General features: G+C 43.0%; 1 protein-coding gene across 1 annotated transcript in view; it reads left to right on the forward strand.

The window, feature by feature from the left end:
• The window catches only part of LOC132474219 (muscleblind-like protein 1), a 14,301-nt gene extending 7,821 nt beyond the window's left edge, over window positions 1–6,480 (forward strand). Inside the window, 5 exon segments of the mRNA XM_060074777.1 lie at window positions 971–1,121; window positions 2,659–2,694; window positions 3,258–3,346; window positions 3,682–3,755; window positions 4,012–6,480. Of these exon segments, the coding sequence (XP_059930760.1) occupies window positions 971–1,121; window positions 2,659–2,694; window positions 3,258–3,346; window positions 3,682–3,738 (333 nt within the window). The 3' untranslated portion in view covers window positions 3,739–3,755; window positions 4,012–6,480.
• The last annotated feature ends 18,520 nt before the right edge of the window (window positions 6,481–25,000 follow it).

Raw genomic sequence — 25,000 nt, forward strand, 5'->3', positions numbered from 1 at the left:
ATAGACTAATAACTAATTAACAACTAATTACCAAATTGAAAGGGACTTGGCACTTGTTTGTGCCAATCTAGAAATCCCTACGGCAACGATCCATCTTTGTTTACTATTTAATGGCGTTGTAGTCACTGTGACTCTGACTCTGTTGTCAGTTAATCACCTCAAGTAGATAGAATGATTGAGACGGATAGAATGACAATGATCTCTTGTGAATTATCAGCCTGCTATCCTGCTGCATGATCATCATCCTCTTTCACTTTGCATGGAGAGCTGCCATGACTACTGCTATTTATATGGCGCTTTCAGTGCAGCATACCCTAACTACATCACATTATACATGGTTGAATAGCCACGGTCCTTATTTCATAGCTTGTGCCTTGTGCTGATTGTGATTTTATTTTTCTTTGTACCTTTTCAAAATCACGTACTCTGCTTTACTTAACGATGTATTGTTATTTTATTTATCCCTAGACAGTTAGCCACTCAGCTAGTGTCTCTGTCAGCTAGCCTCTCAGTCCTGCAACTAGCGTAATTTGCCGTCAACTAGCGTCACTGTTAGATAGCATCACTGTCCAACTTTTCCCTAACTAGCTTTGTTTGTCGTCAATTAGCATCACTGTGCATTGACCAGTGTAACTCTCAGCCAGCATCCCTGTCATTTGACCAGCATCAACTTGCATCATTTCCTTCAGCTAGCATCGCTGTCAGCTAGCCTCATTGGCACGCAACTATCACTGTCCCTCAGCTGCCCGCTAGCATCTCTGTCTGTCTCAGAGAGGTTTGGGAGACCACTGCTTGCATCCCAATATTTGATCTGTTAGCTTCTTTGACTTTCAAAACGGCTACTTTACCTACTAACTGAATTCTCTCCTCTCTCTTGTCGTGGAACGTCACCCACCCACCCGCCACTGCCATCTTTGTTTGGTTCCCCCACCACTCCCATCCCTTTATTTTGGTGTTGTCCCCTCACCAGGGGCTCCCTCCCGCCTTGCCACCATTACCAAAGAGACCCACCATGGAGAAAGCCAACGGTGCCACCACCATGTTCAACGCTGGAATGTTCCAGTACCAACAGGCACTGGCCAACATGCAGTTCCAGCAGCAGACTGCCTTCATACCGTCAGGTGAGGAAGCTAGCCTAGCCATGCACGATAGGACACCGTGCTAGTGTTACCTTATATTCACATGACATCCGTCGTTTATCGGATTTCATTGACTTTGCATGGGGCGCTCTCGAATTGCATTGTGGTCTGTCAGCTATGTCAAAATGTTCAACTTTTCAGGCGGAGACGGATCCGTCGGCCAATCAGATCACGGTTATGCAAAAACACTCCACAAGACTACTTGATCCATTTTGCAATAACAAGCAGGAAGAAGCATGAAAAATATGGCTGTTATATATTTTTAAAGAAATGTGGAATCGATAGGATTGTTTTTAGTCACCGATCTTTTGTATTTATCCACACATCAGCTTTGTTAGCGGGAAGCGATTTGATTGGCTGCGTCTACAAAGAATAGTCCCCTATAAGCCTGCCATGAAGGATATGACCTCATGCTAGTGTAGTATATGATACCGTGCTGGGCTCTGGAACTGCTTGCATTGCTTCCACCACATCAAGGTTCAGGTTGTTTTTGAGTGAAATAAATTAAAGAAATAATAATCCCAGAAAAAATAGCAAAAGTACACGTGCAATTGATCGGCTGAAGCATAGGCTTTGATAAAGCTTGCCTTTGTATGTGTGCTGTTGTTCTCTTTCACGCTCAAGTAAAGTTTAGACTTCACAAACACACACACACACACACACACACACACACACACACACACACACACACACACACACACACACACCAACACACACAGAAGTCTCGTAGTGTTAGATGGGTTGAGCTCCATCAACTGATCATCCCATACTTCCCCTGGGACAGCCTCAGTACAGACTGCCATTGATCCCCTGCTGTGAGTGGTTCTGATACTCCAATCTTTCACGCCCCACAATTGGACTGTCAGGTCACTGCAAAGTACAGAGCACAAGCTAAAGGCAGGTCATCCGTAACGACCATGGGCGAACAACCATTACATACGTAATACACGCAATGGGAACATAAGTGACTCTGCCAGAGAGAAGGAAAGAGAGAAAGATGCAGACCTTTGTGGTCCGTAGATAACTCTTTGTACCAAATCGTTTTCCTCACTATCTCAATGTGCTGTACATTTTTTGCATTGTCTTCTAAGCTGTCAAACATCCCTTAGAATGATGTGTCGATTTCAAGCATTTTTTGAACACATAACAGAACATCCAGTGCAGATTCTCACATAATTATGTTTGGTATGCAACACAATCCTTTGGAATATGAGATATGACTTTCGATGATGATGACGAAAGTTTTTTTTTAAATTTTAGTTATTTTGTGTGTGTTTTTTTGTTGTCTATTTTATTTTTTATTTCATCTATTAATAATCAATTGATAATCATTAAATGATTAATAATCATGTTTTTTTTTTTATTGCTTGCATGTTCGAAATAAAGACAATCAATCAATCAATCAATGATGACATAACACACGGGTCATATGAGTTATAACATGACACGTTTGATGACATTTGACCCTGTCTCCCCGTCTTATTTATCCGATCCACGACCTTCAACGCACGGTGACCAGGCTCAATATTGTGCATGGGACCTGCCACCAGCGTTGGTAGGTGCCATCTTACCTAACTTTCTATCTGTACTATTCCATTCAAGTTACTGTTCCTCACAGCCTACTGCAGATGCGTTTTTTCCTAATATTAATTTTTTGTTCCTAATATTCACTACAAATGGTATAACATCAACCACGAGACCAGAAATGGGTAATTTAAAGTGACCCCATTAGATTGATGTCTTTGTCTGGCCACTCAGTCCTACATTAGGATGCAGAATACTGTACTTCTCTCTAAAACACAGACACAACCCTTTTTCAAAATCAACCAATGCATGTAATATCAGTGTCAGGGTTTCTTATTTGATTCACTATCATTACTGTTACCGTCACATTAGACATTACTTATTCATGACATTGCATTACTTATTGAATTGCATTCAACATTTAGGTCAGCTTGTTATGAATAAATGAGTATCAATGATCATATGAATAATTAATTATGAAATTTTCTTTATATATGTTTATTAACTATAACTTCATCATGTTTATAAGCTTGTTGACAAGCCTAAACATGAAGAGTGGACCCAAAATAGCTTTGTTCAACTTCTTTCTTTAAGTTCCCATGATGCACGGCGGTAACCAGGCCGTGTCTGCTGCCACCACATCTGCCACAAGTGTTCCCTTCGGAACCGCCTCAGCCAATCAGGTTCGCTCTGTCACTGCCACCGCACTGCTGTCAAACCAACTGACCTTTGGATATATTTTTTTATTGACTTTCTGAGTCTTGGCAGTATTGGCCATAAAATGAAAACCTTTCAGGTGTTCAAAGTAGTAAAAGTATTTAGCCGCATTCAAGTTTGAATGCGGCAAAATACTTTATTCTGTGTATTCTTTTGCTCCTCTCTAATGTCTCGATCGATCTGCATGCCCTTATTTTTAGCTCTACTTCTCATGTCTTTTTTGCCCCAACTCTCTGGTTCACACACTCACCCTTCCTCTCCCTTTGCGTTTCCCTTTCCTCCCACACTTTCTCATGTGCAGATTCCGATAATATCTGCAGAACATCTGGCCAGCCACAAGTACATGACCCAGATGTAGGAGTCTCGATCACAACAGTATGTACCCTACCTCCTTCATAACATCAGACATTTTTAGAACCAGTGAACTACATACAGAGATATGATAGTCATATGGAGTATCAACATCAATCTAAGTATAATGTTTTTCATAGAATCCAAAATTACAGTATTTGATCTAACTCAATGTTGATATATTGCAAAAAGTATTATATCCACGCAGGAGCTTTAGTAATTGCCCTAGTAGTACTGTATATATTTTTCTTTTAAATCTCTCTCATATACTTCTCTCCAGATTAAACTGCGACATGTCAGTGTTAAGTCCAACAATAATAATCATGCTTCATACCTCGGACATCAAGAAGCAAAAATGAGAACAACATTTTATCCGGAGTGGAAACAGTACCTGCATGTTTAAGAAAGAAGGCCTGGTTTGCTGTTTCGGGTTCTTTTTCTTCATGTATATTCCATGCACTCAATGAAAAAAAACTACTACAAAACGGAAAAGACTACCATTCACACTGAAGTCTGCCTTTCGAAAAAGAAATAGAGGCAACTTGTTTGTTTAATCACCGGACACACTTTGAATGTCAACATGGGACTAACGTGTGGTGTACTAGTCACCGTGACTAGTTTGGTACGTTCGAAGACAGAGAATTAAAGAGGGTTTTGTTTATTTTATGTTTTTTTCTTCTTCTCTATTTTGGGTTAGTTTGGTACCCTTAAAGTGTTCATTTGTTTACATGAAGGCAAACCTTTAATTTAGTTTTGAAGTTTTAAGAAAGGGTCAGAAGGTAGGGAGTGATACATGAACGACGAATGCATGCATGCACAGTGGTAACTTGATTTTGTAGCGTATCTTTCTATCTCTGAAGCACATGTATTAGATGCTGCAGTTGTCCCTGTAATGTGCTACACATCTCAGAATCAGGTGTCGTGGTTAAGCAGAATAATGCAGCGTTCAGAACAAGAAAGAATTACCCTTTAATGAGTCTGGAGGGGCATTACATGAGTATGTTGACCTGGATCCTATTGAAAAGCTGTTTCTTTGTTTCTGTATTGTTTCGTAATCCTACAACAGCCCTGGTTTCGGATGTCTAGTAAGAATCAGCAAAGGAAGCTGCTCTGACATTGGTCTCTTCATAAGTAAAACATAAAGAGTCTTTGGATTTCACAAAGACTAGCTGGGTGAATGTAAAGGGATAACAGAGTCTTTTGAGTCCTCTGATATGAATAATGGTGAAACTCTAATATAGTGTCTGAAATAAAAATCGTCAGCAACCGCAGAAGCTGAAATAATAATCATGGTTCAAAAGCCATGACTTTATGAATTGTTATTCATTGTGCGTGTTCTATCTATATTTAAGGTGGATTGTTAGGTATAGTCCTTGCGGTGTGTGTATCTTTTGACATATTTAAGAGACCTTGTTTCTTACAGGTCTCCTTGGGAGTGTTTTTTGATGAACAGCCAAAGTCATGTTTTTTGTCTCATATCATTTAAGATGTTTTTCGGAGGATGAGTTAAAAAACCAAGTGAGGCAAATAAGTATTGGGTGTTGAGATTTTTTTTGACACACAAAATCGATTTTTTTTGTTTCAATTCTGGGTGTTTGGCGGTCATGCTAAATGAGTCAACAGCGAGGGGATTTCGAACTATTTCATGACGATTGTATCATCCAAAGCCTTAGAATGCACCATTCAGCACAATGCCACATGTCATTTTAAACCATCCAGTTGCCTAATTCACATCATATAAACATATACACGCAAACAGACACACACATATCAACACACACACACACACACACACACACACACACACACACACACACACACACACACACACACACACACACACACACACACACACACACAGTACTATGTAATCGTTTATCTGTTTTTTCTATTTTGCGTTTCTTTCTTTTCGTGAATGAGTTTTTGACTTTGATTTGTTTGGGTTTGTGGTTAGGTTCTGTTGAGTTTCAGTCTGTTTAAAGTTATCTTTCTTAAATTAGATATAAGACGATGTGGTTATGTGTTCCTCATGCACAGGTTTTCTAATATTCCATGTATTGTCAGTTTAAGTATGATTATGATTGTGAACTCTGTATTTTCTACGTTATTTGAAGAGTATGCATATTGTTCATTATTTTCTGGTCTGTTTGAGTTCTTTCAACAAAGATGTTTTATATAAGTATGTTAAAATGAGGAAAAATAAGAAGAGAGTGGCTTAATTGCGATCTTTGCAACAATCGCCAATAAGTGAGTAATATTTTATGATCGTATGGTTTGTAACTAGTCATGCTAGAAGAAAATAATATAAAAAAAAACTGGTTCTTAGATGTTTAGAGTTTAAAGATGTTATTTTCTACTGTATCCATTTCAAAAGGTAAATATTGTTTGAATATTTTTACTCTCCCTGGAAGTTGGGCCATGTTGGAAAACAAGCTGCATATTTGATCACTTTTAAGAGACGTTGTTGACGGGGGTCATGTGACTATAGAGAGCGAACACGGATCTCTTACTAAGCAAACCACAAACAAACGAGGAGGGGAGGGTCAAGAGGCGGTGGGTGACAGTTGACTTTTTTGCACTTCTGTACATAGTCAAAAAAGAGAGAATCATGTATATTGAGATCTTATTTTGAATAAAAAAAAAAAGTCTATATCGACAAGGAATTTTGCTAGGATAACTAAAAAAAAAAATCTTATGAAAAGGCTGAACAAAAAACGCTTCGCTTAAAAGGGCCCTGAGTTCTCACTCTCTGACTCCTTCGTTGAGAGAAGGCAACGTGTTGCTCTCTTTTTGTTGTCAACAGCTTGTAGTTTGCCAGGTAACCCCTCTGGAGGAGGCCTTCACGAGCCTCCAGTGCAAAGGGCCTGTCTGGGTCCATCTGGTCCCCTAGCCTGCCTAGCGACAGGCGTCATGGCCACGCCCATGCCAGGCCCAACCAATCACAACAAGTCATTTTTCTTTTCCTTAGTCAGTTAAGGAATTGCATGTTCAAGGAAATTACATTTACCTACTTAAAAAAAACTAAAAAAATATCACAACAGAGTAATATTGAATAAGAAAAAAAAACATGTAACACAATAAGAAGTATTTACAGTATCCAATATTCTATTAATGTAATGAATGAAACTATGAAAAACATATAAAAATAGAATAGTAGTTCATTTAAAAAAAATCTTAAAAAAGTATTCCTAAGAATATACTCACAGACGTTCACCACTTGGAGAGTTAAAATACATACAACACAAACACCATAGCTAAGTATGTTCTTTAAGTTTGTAAGCTGTGCTTTTAGTAGATGAAATTGACTCAATATGATTGCCATTAGGCGGAATTATGGAAAACAATCTTTTGGGGGGGGATTTCAGTATTGCTCTCATGATTTAATGTGCAACTCGTTACTTTGAAAATGTCGTCCTGACCAACGCGTCACCTTTCATCTTCTACAAGCACGCATGCTTAAGTTTATTGTATGATGTAAAACTGAAGTTTTGGTTTGTTTTTCTCTGCTCGTAGTGCTAATAAGATGTATTTTGTCTGCGCCCGCATTTTAGTTCTCCGCTTGTTTTACTGTTCCAGGCCCCTTGAAGGGATCGGTCATGTGTTCGCATGATGGTCACCTCCTCTCAACAGCGACCCCTAGTGGAAAATGTTGGAACTGCTAAAAGCCACAGACTAAAGCCATAAAATATAGTAACTCATATGAATGAAATATTGTACAGATTGGGGCCTGGGAAGGAAGGAAAAAAGGGGGAAAAATGGTTGAAGAGAGAGTAGTTTTTAATGACAATCTTTTCATGGGGCCTGGAGTGCTATTTGATTCTTGCTGTTATGAATTTGAAAAAAAATATAAAAATAAAAATACAACAAATGAACAGAGTAAACAATGTGTGCCATATCGTTTTTTTTTTACATCTAACAAAACATTGTCTGCATAGGTTGAGGTTGTTGGTTTGATGACGACTACAGGGCTCCTGTCCACAACCAAATATCTCATTAGTTAAGTTTGTATCTTCTGCAAAATAAAATTAAAGCATATAAAAAAAAAAGAATAGGCTACACAAGGGAAAATTAAAACCGTCCCTAATTCTAACACATATCAACACAATGGTTAGGCTAAATAAATCCAGTAGATTGTTAAAACAGCAGCAGCACAAATACATTTGTCATGCATATGAGATGGGGAAAAAGTATTATCTTATTGGCAATGTCAAATCTAGTATATAAACATATATTTACAGATAATTTCCTTCTTCCTCGCATTATCTTGACACACTGAATGCTTGCGCCGCAACAGAAACAGACACAGCTGCAGCAGTTTATGCTGGTTTCGCCAGAGACCGCTGTGTCTCATTTCACCACAAGGGGCGCTGTAGCGCTGAGAAATTCAGAATACTTCAGAATTCACTCTCAGTCCCTGTTCAATAGTTTTTAAATAGCTAAGCCCCAATACCGATACCTGCTATATGCTGTTTGATGTACGTCATATGAATGACTGTGCATGCAAATCTCAATTAAGAATTTAATGTTAATATAATAATATGAATCATTACCTTGCTTATTAACTATGGTTATATTTATACAATCGTAGCAAAGGGAATATTTAAAGGTTGGGTACGGAATTTGCTTTTTTGGCCATTTTTGCAAAATTACTTGAAATCCTTATCATAACCCGCTTACAGCCACTGAGTTAGAAGTACTGACATGAAAATTAAACAAGTCAATCATCTGTGGAACGGGCAGGGCTCGAAAAACTCCAGCCAATCATTTGGATTGCCACCTCGTTGCATTGGACAGTAAGTACGTCAATCAAACGGTCGTACTGCACTCCCCTGCGCCCCGCGCGCGACCCCTTCGTGCAGTACTCGTGACCCAGAGCTCGTGACCCAGAGCAAGCTCCTGTTTGTTGTTATCCTGCGGTAGCTACTGGAACTAGTTAATCCACATTTGGACCTAGCAGTAGAAGACAATTTCCATGGCAGACAAGACGCCACCATCCCCACCACCACCACCACCACCACCACCACCAGCAAAGAGAAGGAAAACTCTTTTTCAGAGAGTAATTGATAATAAAAACGCTGAAAGAGAAAAACTGAAATCAAGAATAATCCTAGGCGCTGCTTTCGAACGTTGGCGGCAACTGAAGGACGAGAAGGGTCTAAAAACCGATGCTTGTGTGGCGGTTGACATAGTTTCAAAGTTTATACCGTTTATACTCGGTAATACCGGTGTTGAGACGAGTGTATTACTCGTTGTGAAAATGTCCACACCGCAGCAACCCTAGTGAAAACCAGGACTTCCAATACAATTATATGAAACAAACATACATTTTCTAAAAATAGTAATGATTTATGTGACCGTTTAATGTTTATAACATCTGGTGCAACCATAGCCGCGAGAACGTATTCTCAGCAAGGGGTGCTGGAAAAAAATAACTCAGCCTGCACTAGACTCGCAACTCGTTACATTGATAAAAAAAGATATATAGCAGAGCAGCTCAATTACACCAGTGCATGCGCGCACAGTTGAAAATCGATCGTTGTGTTCACTTTCTTCACACCATGGTTCACATCCAGCTGCTCACAGAACAAGTTTAGCGCACCACCGCTACCCTCACACTTTTTCATATAACCTTTTTTCAGCACTAGGTCATATGAGCATTAAATAAATGCTGCGTCTCAAAATGCCTTGGACAGCAGCGAGGATGACTCGCTTTGCCACGGGCCGAAACAGTTCGGAGCGACCACAGCCAGAGCGAACACAGCGGGGCAGAGGAGTGTCAGGAATAGTCTTTGGTGTAGGCTACACATCAGTACGGCCTATTTGCACTACTGTTTAGTGGCAATGCAGTGTTTTATTCTATGCCTTTTTATTTTCGTAGGCCTATATTATTTCAATTAATACAATTTATTTATTCATAAAAACAAGATCTGGTCTTCAAATCTTTTTTCCAAATATAGGTCGTCTTACAATGGGGTTTGTGTTTATATTCGGACCAATACGGTACAGCGGGCGCTCACATGACGTTAAGCATTTCCTGGTGCATAATGTGACGCTTCAGAACCTAAAATCCCGTTTCTCCCCATTGACACGACAACACATAACCGGCGTTTTCAGAAATCTCCACTTTGGCCTGAGTTTTTAGAAATGATCGTTTTCTGTGATAAGACAGGGCCTCGGACAGGGGGTGTTGCAGCACCCCCAGCACCCCTACTTCCCGCGGTACTGGGTGCAACTTACAGCTGAATGTAGTGCCATGTTGTTAAACGAAAACCTACGCTAGCCTGGCTCGCTCTCGCGCATCTCTGTTCGCGCTCGTGCATGATTGCGCGTCCAGGTACTTGGAATGGGTGGAGTCAGAGTCAGCGTTGAAGGAGAGGGGGTAGGACCATTTGAGTTGTGTATTTTCAAAATCTGCTGGCGTTTCGCAAATCGCATACCCAACCTTTAATAAATAGAGTGCTTCACGCTTCAGGGAGAATTGTGCAGGTGCCTGATTGTGCAATACACAATCTAGCCAATAGATGGTAGCATTTATTTTTTGGTAACAGCCAAGCTAAAATCCCCTGCAGCGCCTCGTGTACATGAGTGCTACGCTTCGGACCCAGCACTCCTCAGCCCAGTAGGGAGGGTGCGGCATAGCCCAGCTCAGATACGGGTCGCGTTCACGGCATTACCCTTATGGTAGGGTGGTGTTTAAGCCGTATGGCGGTAGCCGTAGCAGCTACTTAAGCATCGTGACGCAGCCCGACGCAGTTTAACATGCTAATAAATCCAAGGAAAAAGAAGAACGCGCACAATAAACGAAGAGCAACAATGTAGGACGTCCAAACTTTTGCACAACATTTTCAAATAGACTTCAATAAATGCAGACCTGCACCCTCCGTTGGAAATACGCCATTAAAGGACTATGGATACATATCTAAATAAATAAAGACAAAAACAGACAATAACATTTCCAGAAATGCCATTAGCTGATCTGCCAGGCAGTATGTAATTAGCCTTTTCCTAATTAGCATCCCACTCCTCTGTTCCTTAAATCTGTGATTTTGTTTCAATTCCAGCTTTCTTCATCTTCCTAAGCATCTCTGTGCTGACCGTCTCTCTCTGTCTCTGTCTCTCTCTTTCTCTCTTTGTCTATCTCTCTCTCGTGCTCTCTCTCTCTTTTACCGCTAGCCTTATGCAACAACCCCTCTTCACAAACACTAAAACACACACACACATACACACACAGACGCACATTCACACAAACGCACACAAACACAGACGCATGATATGGACACACACACTGCTCTCTTTCCATAGGCATCAGCCGTCGTCTGGTTCCTGTGGAGCCTTAATGAAGCGGCTCTGATCCAATCACGCGGCTCCTGTGTGTGTCCTCACCGGGTGTGATGGAGCGCTCCGCTGCGCTGTCGATGTCTTTCACTTATCAGCCGTCTCCCAGCATAAACTCTGCTCCTCAGTTAGAACCACCCTCTGCCCTGACCAGGGACACGACACGGAGGAAGACGATGTCATACTGAGGTTCATGAGTGAGTTAGTTAGTTAGCAAGTTTGTGACAGACTGACTGAATGAGCGAGTGACTGAGTGACTGACTGACTAAATTAGTTAATAAGTGAGTGAGTGACTGCCTGACTGACTGACTGACTGACTGACTGTTGTGTTATGTTGACTTTGAGTTAGTGTAGAGTAGCAGGATATAGTGTAGAGATAATCTTTAATTTCCTTGTGGGGCTTGTTTTACAACAGTAGTCATAGTAGTACAAAGCTAACAACCATTACATAGATAGCACTCCCATCATAATCATGAGTGGCAGAGCACATACGTGGTATGTGGTCAGACAAATTGGGCCAAAAACCACTCATATTAATAATGCATCTAACAAACTGTAGACAAATAATGATCATACACAACAGTGTACGCAAATAAAGTACCAGTACCAATAAATAAAAGCAAACAAAAAGCCCCTCAGGTATATTATTTAGGAAGCTGGTGGCTGAAGGGATAGAGACAGCCTGTATCTGTGAGAGCCACACTCGGGAACCAGAACTTGGGTTCTGATAGGAGCACCTGGAACCTGCTGTGTTACTGTGTGTGTATGTGTGTGCGTGTTTGTGTATTTGTTTTTGTGTGTATATGTGTGTGTGTATATATATGTGTGTGTGTATATATATATGTGTGTGTGTGTATGTGCCTCCTTTCCTGAGTAGAGGCGTGCGCGCTTTCATGTTCGTATGTCTGCGTGTGTGTGCATGTATGTGCGTGTGTGCGTGTGTTTGTGTGTGCTTGTTCATGTATGTTATCCAAGGTCAACCCCTTTCTCCAATGCACTTAAGAAAGGGGTTCTTATCCCACGCTTAAGTGGTGGCCCACTTAAGCGTGGGCCACCACTAGGTCACATGACAAACGATCTCTCCAGAAGATCATGTCGCGCGTTTTCCAACAGATCCCGACATCTATATCCCTCATGGCTGTACGTCAGCAAGAGTACGGACGGACCCCCCTGTTAGAAAACAACATGGGAAGTTTAACAAATTCCTCGTTCCCTCAGACCAGCGCCGCTAATGGCCTGACGGTCTGCTCCGATCAGATCACAAGTGGGATGAGAACAGGAAGTAGAAAATTAAACATGGAGGGATAAGAGGGGGGGGGGGGTGGGGGACGTTCAATTAAACCAGAGGATAACACTTGGCAAGGGGGGAGAACTGAAATGAGCGGACCCAGGAAAGGCCGTCACAAAAGATGAATGTCTTTCCTGAGATCCCAGACACGATCAATTAAAGAGGGGAGCGGGAGGGAGCAGAAAGGGGGGAGAAGAAGGGAGGGAGGGAGGCCTGGTGAGAAGGCTGCACCGCAGGGGACAACGGAGAGACGGGTACTACGTGATTAAGGCCCCGTCCACACGGAGCCGATTTTTTTGGTGAAACCGCATAAGTCTTGTGCGTTTCGGCCGACCGTCCAGACGGAGCCGGCAGATCCAGTGCCCGAAACCGCACATTTCTGAAACCATGTCCCAGGGTGGTTTCAAATGTATCCGGACCTATGCGGTTTCGTGTTAGGATTTGTGTGGACGCCTGAAACGCAAACAACGACGTCATTGCCCCCCACCAGCTGGGCGTACTCTCTAGCTGTGTTCGAAATCGTTCCCTGTCACGGATATAGTGCACTATATAGGGTGCTCACCATTTTGTAGTGGTGTTCGAATTCTCTGCGGTTAATTTCATGCGCTGCAGTGTTATTTTTGGAAAAAGTCTGCCGAGTCAGGATCGCTTTAACTCACTTTATTTGCAAAGGTTTGGACTAGTCTCTATGAAGCAAAAGGAGGGGGATTGTATTATGCACGCGTGGAGATACACTTAGTAGGGCATCAGATAGATGCGTTACCTGGAGTGTTCTAGCCCCCTGGGCTTTGTGTTGTGACTTATCTACTGGGCAGGCGTGGTACTCAGTTATGTGCTCTGATTGGCTAAGCATGGTGCTGAACTCCCGCCCCCTGGATACCCGTATGTGTCTTTATGCTGTCCCGTGCGGCTAGGTGTTGGCATTGCAACTTGGTTTATGGCTATGTGCGGGAATTACAGTTAATCTTGTGGCCTTGAGCTTCTGGGTCTCTCGAACATCTTGACTGCTCGTATCTCTAGAATTGACACATGATGAATGGCCTCCTGTATGAGCTGGACGTCTCCCTAGGCTCAGGATCCCTCCTTAGCGTGAGAAAGAAGCCTCTTTAATTGGCAAGGGCATATGTGGCCTGTTGGTATGAATTTGTGAATTATGTTACAGCACTATATATAGTGGACTTAAAGTACCCAAAATTTGAGATTGACCTGTTTGACATGTTACTCCCGTATACCACAATGCAATGCGGTCGTGTTTTTCCGGAGGAGAAGAAGAAGCTGAATAACTGCGAAAACTAATACATTTAATGATGGAGTCTCCGGCTTTCGTTTAGAAATGTCAACAATTTATTTGGGATTTAAAATGTAACATTCAAAATTAAGGAAAAAAACCTTGATCAAGGAAATGTAACATTCTACATCAATACAACCTCCAGCTTTCCTCGTGAGTGCCCGGTTTGTTTCATGGACATATTATAGGTTTGTTTATGTGTGTGTGGGCGCATCTGTCTGCGTCACACAAATACCCGGCGCATTTACTGACGCAAATGACGTTTAGAAATGTTCAGCGTAGTGTCCGAATTTTCGTTTGTTCGTTCCCTATATAGTGCACTATATCATGAACACTATATAGGGAATAGTGAGTGAGTGAATAGGGAACTATTTCGAACACAGCTTCTGTGTGTACAGCCACCCATTTAATAGATGGTTCATGGTGCTGCTGGAACTACCAGACTGGCTAACAGCTTTCCCCTGAGGCCTTTAGGCTTCTCCCCCAGCCAGGTTGATCATGTGATCCCATTGATCGCGTGATAACGTGATCACCCTGATGTATGCATTGATCATGCACTGATCATCACCACAGTTCAACATTCATGTTCATTGGCACTCGTACACTTTATATTGATAATATGTGATTATTTTTCTAGTGTGTCTTTTATTTTTGTTATTTCTGCAATTTTCTTTGCTATTAATACCCTTATTAATGAATATTTTTAATCCATTTAATATTGATACAATACCACAAATTGGTTGCTGCCATGTCTAAGAATTTGTTTTATTGCGCATTTTATAAATAAAATAAGTTGACTTTGACTACGTGTGTGACAAACTCAAACCAAGAGAGAGTATGGCTGTGCATTGTTTGTTTGTATATGAGGATGTTGATGGAACGAGAGAGAGTGCTACTTGCTGTAGGCTGAAGATAATTACATTTCACAGGAAAGAAGAGAGCTATTGATTAAACCTCCAGAGTTATATCTCACAATGTTTACATCAACAACTTTCTCGACAGGGACACTGCACAAGATTTCTCGCGCTTTCCCAGAGTTCGAATGACTAAAAATGGATGAAAATCTTGTACAGTCTTTTTATTTATTTAACTTCTCGGTTATGCAGAAGACCCCGCGCATAAATGGACTCATAAGTGAGACTGCGCACGCAATCAAATTGGACTAACCGCAGAAAATATAAGTGCTGCACCATTACCAAGTTTCTAAAAATACATTTCGACAGAGTGCCGAGTAGGATTTTTCATCACAGGGGTAGTACCTCTAAACTAATTACCTTCAACTCAATTCCCCCCAAGTGCCCAAAACAACAAGGGTCTTGATGATGTTCTGGTAGCCGTGGAAGATGTGGCGACGTTGGTGAAAAGTTTGACTATGGTAGCGGCCTTCTTGGCACCGGAACAACGGACTGGCAGATTAAGGGCAGCTGTGCCCGGAAAAGAATGGCTGGCATTCAAGTAACGATGGCCTTCGTCTATTAGCACTCAATGTTTCATAGAGTAACCGGGCCCGCCAAAGGAAGCAGACGATTGGTCCAGACGACATGTGGATGCACAATGCTTAAGTGTTCAGCCCATTACTGTAATGCAGTTTGTCGGGATATCCCGTTAATTGTTGGTAATTATCGCAGTCGATTTGCGTCCTGCTAGTGGTTTCTATTTGAGGAGCGATTCTATGAGGCTGGCGGTGTCTTCGAGGACGAAGGAAGACAAAGGCCGAATAGAAAGATCTCAGTGTAATGTCGGAGCATACAGGAAGAGAGAGCGGGAGGAGAATAAAAAAAGGAAAGCCTTGTAGTAACAGCTGCAGATTCAAGTTTCTTCTGAACTATCTTCTGTGTGTTCCGACTCGGCGGACAAACCGCTGAACAGAGGAGGCGGTGGGTAGGACTGCAGCTGAAACGGGTCTGAATCCAGCTCCACTGTCACAACACACCATTCTGAGCTGTCAGCACTGTGGGGGTGGAGATACTGGCAGTGGCCCGTTTGTTTTTGGCTTTTTTAATCAGACTTGGAACACTGACAGATTCTCCCCCATTGGTAGTGTGTGTGTGTGTGTGTGTGTGTGTGTGTGTGTGTGTGTGTGTGTGTGTGTGTGTGTGTGTGTGTGTGTGTGTGTGTGTGTGTGTGTGTGTGTGTGTGTGTGTGTGTGTGTGTGTGTGTGCGTGCGTGCGTGCGTGCGTGCGTGCGTGCGTGCGTGCGTGCGTGCGTGTGTGTGTGTGTGCCTGCGTGCGTGTGTGTGCTTAATTACATGCTTTCTCTTATGAATACTTTTCAAGAAGCCTCTTTGTTTATGTCTGTCTCTGCCTCTCACTATCTCCCCACCCACCCACCCCCTCCTCCCCCAGCAGCAGCACCTCTCTCCCCCACCCGCCCAACCACACCCCAACCGCTTACTTTATTTTTTCTCCACCAACTCTTCCTTATCTCCTGTCACATGCATGGAGCTCTTCAAAATCGTATCGCCTAGCAGCCATCAGAACGGAGAGTGAAATTGACGTCCTTCCATTCATTCGTGACTCACACGTTGACAAGCATCCGATCGGCCCCCAGACGGGTCGATTGACAGCTCAGGACCGACGCATCCCTCATCCGCTGACAACGTTAAGGGTTTTGGGGGGGGGCGGGGGGGGGGGGTATGTTGTCGAGGAATCTCGGTGCGACTTGTTTCACATGGATTGTAGGCTGGGCGATTAACAGAAAAACCACAGGTTTGGAAACGACAAGAATCAGAATTTGATAGATATGCTGGATTTCGCTAGAAATGGGCTTTGTTCAAACAATTTGTGTTTATGGTTAGAACGTGGAGGATTGTTTGGATTTGTGTAACACATTCCGGACAAATAACACTGTGTACATTAAACGAACACATCCTGGCACCATATTTATCCCAAAAATGTCCACAACTGGTACCACAAGACACTTCAGTATGGATCAGTAGACATAATGTCTACTTTTTAGAGTGTTGCCTCATTCACTCCAGCAGTAATGTTGGATTGATTTACGATAAGTTTTTGGTTTTTCATAAAACTCAGATCAACGGTATGAGACTGAAACATTATTCTTCATGGGGGCGCACCAACAACAACAATCACAAAACGTTGAGTGCTTCAAAGGGTAATAATCATAATTCAAATAATTTGAATATGCCATGGGTGTCTTACAACAGCATGAATGCCCCCTTACCAAGCATGGGCGGTCCCACCCAGCCACGCACACCCAATTTCTTCACCCACACAACGCAAGAACACAACATCACTCCGTCCCTGCTATGTATTCAGTCTCCCAGGCCCCTTCCTCCGTTCCATCTGTGATCGGCAGCCAGCTCGCATTCTTATCCAGCCAGCAAGCCAGACCCGCCCCGAAAAATACCACACTCGGTTATAAAGCTCTGTTAGAAACATATAACTATGTCTGGGTCCTTATCAGGGACACACACGCGCCCCAGCGGCGGGCTTCCATTTCTGACACAAAGATGCTGATGCAGCAGGTCGCCATTTCCCCGGGACCTTACCTTGATATATCATATGTGTGTGTGTTTGTCCGCGTGTGTGTCTTTGTGTGTGTGTGTGTGTGTGTGTGTGTGTGTGTGTATGTGTGTGTGTGTGTGTGTGTGTGTGTGTGTGTGTGTGTGGGTGTGTGTGTGTGTGTGTGTGTGTGTGTGTGGGGGTGTGTGTGGGTGTGTGTGTGTGTGTGTGTGTGTGTGTGTGGGGGTGTATGTGTGTGTTTATGTGTGTCTGTGTGTGTTTATGTGTGTCTGTGTGTGTGTGCGTGCGTGTCTTTGTGTGTCTGTGCGCATGTGTGTGTGTTTTTTTATTTCTCGCCTTATTAGGTCTGGAAAATGTGTGACCAGCCAGACCAAAACTTCCAAACAATTTAAAAATCGGTGGTGCTTCCTGCACTTAAGTTAGAAGAAGGAAGGAGCAGAAGGAAGGAGCAGGAGAAGAAGGAAGGAGATGGAGGAAAGCAGAGAATACCAACCAATCTGGGAGGGGATATGGATATTACTCTGCCTTGGTTTAATGGGGAGGGTAACGATGCTTGTTTTATACACATAGCTAGTGAAGATGTATTGCACATCTGCTCTATGATCTAAGGAGCCATTAGTGAAGCAACATTTAGATCCATGTTTCTTAATGAAAGCCCTTCTAAGAATCTGTTATAGTTCTACGAAGCCCTTCTGAACTCATCCTCACAGTGTGAGCTGAGTTCAGAAGGGCCTAATAGAACGGCTTCACACTGTCCATTGAGCCATTCAGACCGCCTCACCCTGTCTATTTAGCCTGTTGCTAAATGGAGCGTCTCTAGTTATATCTTCTATGGTCGTTTGTTTTCAGCCTCATTTGTGAGTCCGTTTGGATACAAGTGTCTGCCTGATCACCAAAAGTACGAATATATTTGTTAAATGTATTATTAAAAAGAAAATCGCTATAAAAAATAGATATTTTTGGATAGCAATTGAAGCCTCCCTCCATTTCCTCTTCCTCCGTTCCTGTGCTCCCTCAGAGCTCCCTGAACTCCCTCCCTGGTGTTCTGTAACACAGACCTCGTGTTTGGGTGATAAGGCCTCATTGAGTCTGTGGCCCACTGGGTAACTCCCCACCACATGTACAGCAGCATTGTTTCCTGTCTCCACAAGATATTGTTCCCTTTTTTTTCTTCTTTCAATTTCAAGCTGAGTCGTTGCTGAGTGTTTCACTTCATCTTGCATGTTGTAATAGAAAAAAACATGTTGTTAACTTTTAGTTTCATTTTCTATCCCTTGTATGTGATCCTTGTATTTGTTCCTAGTTTTATCTAGCGTTAACTTAACCTTGGGGTAAATAGGAAGCATGATCCCCTTAGGCATGAGAACAAAGGCATTCTGCCCTTTGGGTAAACATTTCCCTCCTTTGACAGTTGCAGACAGTTGCATTGCAGGGAGGGGGCAAACTGTTTAAATAGCTCTGTGAAACTATTCTGGGCTCACTCTGGTGAGAGGAGACTGCTGTATCCTGCATGAGAGGAGACTGGTGTATGCAGAATTAAATTTGCATAGGTTTATTTCCTGCAACTATTGTGTCTAGATGTCTCATCTGTCCGAGACGCAATCTTTCATGAATGAATTGCCATGACTAAATATACTGTGAATTGTCCTATTTGATCCTACTCACTGTGCAGTTTTTCTTTGGGGTTGGTCATGGTTGAGAGTGTCTCTCTCTCTCTCTCTCTCTCTCGCCCTCTCTGTCACTTTCTTTCTGTGTGTCTCTCTCTTTCTGTCTCTCTTTCTGTCTCTCTCCCTCTCTGTGTCACTCTTTCTGTGTCTCTCTTTCTGTCTCTCCCTCTCTCTCTCTCTCTCTCTCTCTCTCTCTCTCTCTCTCTCTCTCTCTCTCTCTCTCTCTCTTTCTCTCTCTCTCTCTTTCTCTCTCTCTCTCTCTCTCTCTCTCTCTCTCTCTCTCTCTCTCTCTCTCTCCCCTCTCTCTCGCTTTTCTGATCCTTTTTGGTCCTCACTACACAGTTTATTTAATCATTTTTCTCACTTCAAACTCTTGAATGGAACCCGTGCCGTCCTCAGACCGTGTGTGGGTGGCAGAATATCGACTTGAGTGTAGAGAACACGCCGGGAGTAAAAAAGAGGAGACGGATGTTGCCAATTAAAATACATACAGTAGGCGCTTGTGTATTGGATATTACAAGTACTATAACTTTGTTAATCTCGCAGCATCAAAGGCTAAGGCTAATAGACCAGGGTTTACCTTGTCAGCTGTTTCACATGTTTACATCAAACAATAGCCTTTCAAAGATCTTTGCTTTTTATTTGAATAAGCCCTCCACTACCAATCTAGCCTATACTAATATTCTATTAACAACATTAATAATAATACTCATTAAAATAAGCCAATCTGCAGTCAGCAGAATGGTGAAAGGTTGTAGCCATCAGCAGAAAGGTAAAACATTATTGTCAATCAGGAGGAGGGTGACCCTTTATAGCCAACGAGCAAGACTGAGTGTGCATGTGTGAATACCTGTTGCATCATGTTATTTCTGCTCGTCTTTTTCTAATACATTTCTCTTGGTCCCTTTGTCTGTCTCTCTCTCTCTCCCTCTCTCTCTCTCGTGCTGAATGTCGTTACCGCTCAGCATGTGGAGGCATGTACGCCTAACAACACTGCGATCATTCTAGCCAGCGTCAAGCTACTAGTACTCATCATTTGTTACTGTCACTGCGGAAAAAAACACCCACATTATGATGCATTAACTGTATTTTGATCCACTAAAATTATGATTCATGAATTATCTTTCAAGGTGTGCTTTTAAACACAGGAAGCTGGCATAACTTTCGGTAAAACTGGCCGCCTAATGGGGAAACATTAAGTTTTCCTGTAGTCGTTTTCTTTGTGCTTCTTTATTTTCCATTGGTTAGAGGAGCCCACTCTCAGCCCTGGGATCCATTCCATTAAACGTGCCTAGTGGATGGGAGTCGTTCCAATTACTAGTGCACTTGGGGGGGTAGATGCTATTGATGGGAGGTAGCTAAGGTTCAGGTGGCGCCACTCTGATGATCAAATATTATGCACTCAAGGAATAAAACAACATTCAAACAGGGTAATGCTTACAAAACATACACACACACACACACACACACACACACACACACACACACACACACACACACACACACACACATATACACACACACACGCACACACATATATTGACAAATATGCAGACCAACACTCAGACTCTGCTGCGCGCGGGTACCCACAGACACAAGCAGGCACGCGCACACAATCACACACATACACAAGCGTGCAAACACACACACCGACACGACACACACACACACACACACACACACACACACACACACACACACACACACACACACACACACACACACACACACACACACACACACACACACACACACACACACATACATTGACAAATGCATAGACAGACAAGCAGACTAAGATGCACAAATGCACACATTCTGCTGCACGCAAACACACACACACACATACACACACACACTCACACACACATTGACAAAATTAAAATAACACACAAAATAAAATGCACAAATACACATATTCAGCTGCACACAGACACACACAGACACACACACACACACACACACACATTGTTTCATATTTAACTCAGCATCACTAAAGGAATGCACACTGTGAGGAAAGACTTTTTGCCACCCAAGAGAGTATCGACGGTAACAAATGAATAAAAAAATCTAATCTGAGAGTGCGCCCGTGGATCAATGACGAGGGGAGCGTTTTGGAAAGAGTGACCATGCGGGGAGGTAGACTGACGGTAATGTACCTCCCACCTCCTCCAGAGTGGTCGGTGAGTCAGCATCTAGCTCACCCCCGGGGCAACACCAGAGCCCGGGCCTAATGTGCTCCATTAACCCCCCGGCTGGAGCCACCACTCCCCCCAGACACCCTGAGCACCATCACCTCCAATAGGGCCAGTTCCCTGACCTCAGACCCACAGACGTGACCATTAGGACCTTGACCATTTCCCATGTGGATGCCCTTTATTGTGTTTCAAGTCAATTGGCACATTGTATGTTTGCCTGTGTGCCGTTGTTGTTGTTGTTGTTGTTGTTGTTGTTGTTGTCGTCATGTTGTTTTTTTGACAATGCCAGTTTTTCTGAACAGCAACAGCATTACGTTTTGGTTATTTATTTTTGAAGTCATTTCTGGGATGAATTGCAGAGCGGTGAGGGGATGTCCCGGGCACTTTTAATGTGAAACACCACAACTATTTCATTGTTTATGGATAGCTTTTAATTTGAAATACGGGGTCCAGTCGTGTTTATAGATGTGTAGTGGTGCTGCGGTGGTCGGGGATTGCGGGCTCCTGTTCATCTTGCTGAGGTTGCGCGATCAAACAGATAAAAAGAAAACCTTTTTGCCCAGCGGAGCTGCGTACCGTGTGCGCAGACTCACGTTTACTGGGCGAACTGCTTCTGTTTAAAAAAACTGGAATTCATGTGTAAATAACAGTTTGTTGACAAAGTGGCGTAAACATTGTGGTGCCACTTGAAGCCGTGTTATTGGTCGAGGTCCCGGAGGAGCTCATGGGACTCGCCACGGATGAAGCGCAGAGAGAGAGACACAACGTAAACAAAAGCCAAGTATTTTATAGGATCTGAGACTTTTAGGGAAAGGGGAAGCTCATCAGTCTGATGAGGCTGCCCGGTAGGTCTGTGGTTTGATGGATGCCACCCTAAAACACAAGAAGCGCTGACTCACTCCCCCAAAAGGTATGTGTAGACAGATATCGTCTGCTGCTCAGCAGAGCAAGAACAGCGCCTTCTCTCCTCCACAGTTAAAGACACCAGCTTTTCCAATCTAATTCCTGTTTAAATTCTTCTCCTTTTTTCCCTCTTATTTCTTGGGTTGCGGCCGAAGGCTACGGCTTTAGAATAATTTAAAAAGCTGTCTAATAAAATCCAACATAGATGGGAAAATAGACTTGGCTCTACAACAACAAACGGTGGTGCAACATGCTAAAGCAGAGACGTGAATGATGGGGGTGGGTTTGCCCAGAGGACACACGGTGACCTTCACACTGCTGGACAGAGAGCCTGGATGGCATTCAGCCCCATTGATCGGCTGATCAAAGTCAGTTACTCACCGAGCGACGGAGGGGGGAAGCTGGCAGGTGATTTAAAGGGAGAGATGATGATGAATTAAAAGAAAATAAAGCTTGAAACACACTCGGGACAAAAAAATTGCCGTGAGATGGAGAGAGCGAGTCAGAATAAGAGAGAGAGATAGAGAAAGGAGAGAGAGAGAGAGAGAGAGAGAGAGAGAGAGAGAGAGAGAGAGAGAGAGAGAGAGAGAGAGAGAGAGCGAGAGAGACAGAGAGAGAGAGAGAGAGAGAGAGAGGGTATAGGTTGCAGAAGGTGGGCTTAGGCAAAAGACTAAGCATGTTGATCACAGTTGTGGTCAGAGCATCTAAGAGCCCCATGATGCACCTGACCTTTATCGGTTTGTGTGTGAGTGTGTGTGTGTGTGTGTGTGTGTGTGTGTGTGTGTGTGTGTGTGTGTGTGTGTGTGTGTGTGTGTGTGTTTGTGTGTGTTTGTGTGTGTATTTGTGTGTATGTCTGTGTGTGTGTGTGTGTGTGTGTGTGTGTGTGTGTGTGTGTGTGTGTGTGTGTGTGTGTGTGTGTGTGTGTGTGTGTGTGTGTGTGTGTGTGTGTGTGTGTGCTTCATGGGTGACAGCAGGCTACACCCCAGTTCTTCAGTGCTTCGGTTCAGTTTGTGTAGCAGGGATGCTACATTCTCGAAACAACAAGGGACACATAATAACACTCAACACCTGTGCCATTAAACGAACACTGAGGAATCGTTTATTTTTGTACTGCTGTCAGTTAATACATAGTATGTAATTACACACCCCATTAAACGACATTAGTAGTATTCACTCACATTCACAAAGTGCTTGTGCTGGCTCCAGCATCTCTGACAGAGAACAGAATCACAAGGAGACTAATAGGTGACTTGGTAAAAGGGGATTGCTGGACAACGCTGAGAGAGAGCCGCCAGCAGAGGAATGCTAGCAGCAAGACGGTAAGGCTGCTACACACTGGCCCAACCGTTGGCCACCTCAAACGTTTGGGGAGACTCAGTTGAGTTCGGGAACAAATTTGTTTGGTGGGTTCAGCAGTGTTGGAAGCTTTCGGAACCCCTCGGGTGGTGTCTTGTCCGATTCAACATGCAAAGTCTGAGAGCGTTGGCGTCTGAGGATCTGAGCCTCTGATTGGTTGTGTGCTGCTGCTAGCACACAACCAGCTAATCAGAGCAGTGTGTGGGAGGGGCAGACTAGCGCCATGAGACTGGCGCCAACCAATGTTCCTGTCCACACGAAAAAAATTAAAAAGTGAAAAAGCAGAAGTCTGGTGCGTTCGGGCCGGCCGTCCAGACAGATCCAGCTGGCCGAAAATGCACTTTTTTCAAACCAGGTCCAAGGTTGGATAAGATAAAAAACTGCCCTATGTCTTTTCGTGTTAGGATTTGTGTGGAAGCCTGATATGCAAACGATGAAGTCATCGCCTCCCCCCACCAGCTGGCCGACGTTGGAGTTCTGTCGAATTTGTTTTGTTTGATTTGATTTGTATTATTTTTGCCAGATTTAAATGCAGCCCCTTGATCAATTTGATTACTAACTGTACATTAAAATGTATTTTCTGCTCAATCTAAAAGGTTTAGCAACTGCTCTCCTCCTCGAGTGTTTTTTTGTATACAGCGCGGAGTCTTCTTCTTTTTTTGGTGGGAAACCAGCGCAACAAAGTGGCCTTGAATGTGTACCACAGCGTTTCTACACGGGAACACGGTTACAGAAGATATGCTGTTATAATATAATTATTATAATAACACAACATTTGATAAAATAACAATGATAACAATATTATTAATAATAAGGTTCGGAATAATTATGTGGATACAAATTCAAATACCTGACATTTAGTGTAGAGAGAGATTGAGAGAAGGCCTGGAATAAACAGAGAGAGACTGTGGAGCAAAGAATAATTAAATGTGCTAAACCCAGCCTGCTACATGACTGATAAGGAAGATCAGTGCTAGTGAAGATGGTCTTCTGAATCACTGGTTGTGTGTTTCTTAGTGTGTGTTTGTGTGTGCGTGTGCGTGTGTGTGTGTGTGTGTGTGTGTGTGTGTGTGTGTGTGTGTGGGGGGGGAGAATTTGTGTGCGCTTTTTGGGGTTGGTTATGAAGGAGAAAGAAAGCAATGGACATATAAACTAAATAGATATATTTACAGATTTATTTTATTATATATTTATATATATGTATACTTGATTGCTTGAGAATATGAAACAGACAAGTAATTAGATGAGCGATAGGGTTTTTGGGATGATTCTGCAAATGAGGTGCATAAAGATGCACAAATGAACACTCCTCCTATTAAACGTGTCATTTTCAGCACCAGCAACCTGACACAAAGTTAAAGAAGAACGCACAATAACAAATACAGTGTGTGGCTTTAACCCGCCCAGGCTGCTGCGTTAGATCAACTCCGACACGCCTCAGTGGCCGTGAACGACAGCGACGGCGGAACAGTGCTAGCATAATCCACCGCAGACGGTGATTGGGTGTCAGGTGAGGCAGCCAAGCAAGGCAGACTGAAACTGCAGGTCAAGGCCCTAGACAAAGAGAAGCTCTCTCTCCTGTGCCTAATCCCTGCTATTTTGATTACCTCTGGGATAAAAGGGGGAATGGGTCTGCATACAATCAGCTGGGAAAGTCGGAGCGGAGGGGGCTACGTTTAGCCAAACATGAGGAAGGACGAGCAGAGAGAACTAACAAGACTCTGTGGAGTTGTTAATATGAAGAATGCA

The sequence above is a fragment of the Gadus macrocephalus genome, chromosome 16, assembly GCF_031168955.1.
Source record: "Gadus macrocephalus chromosome 16, ASM3116895v1".
Taxonomy (NCBI): domain Eukaryota; kingdom Metazoa; phylum Chordata; class Actinopteri; order Gadiformes; family Gadidae; genus Gadus; species Gadus macrocephalus.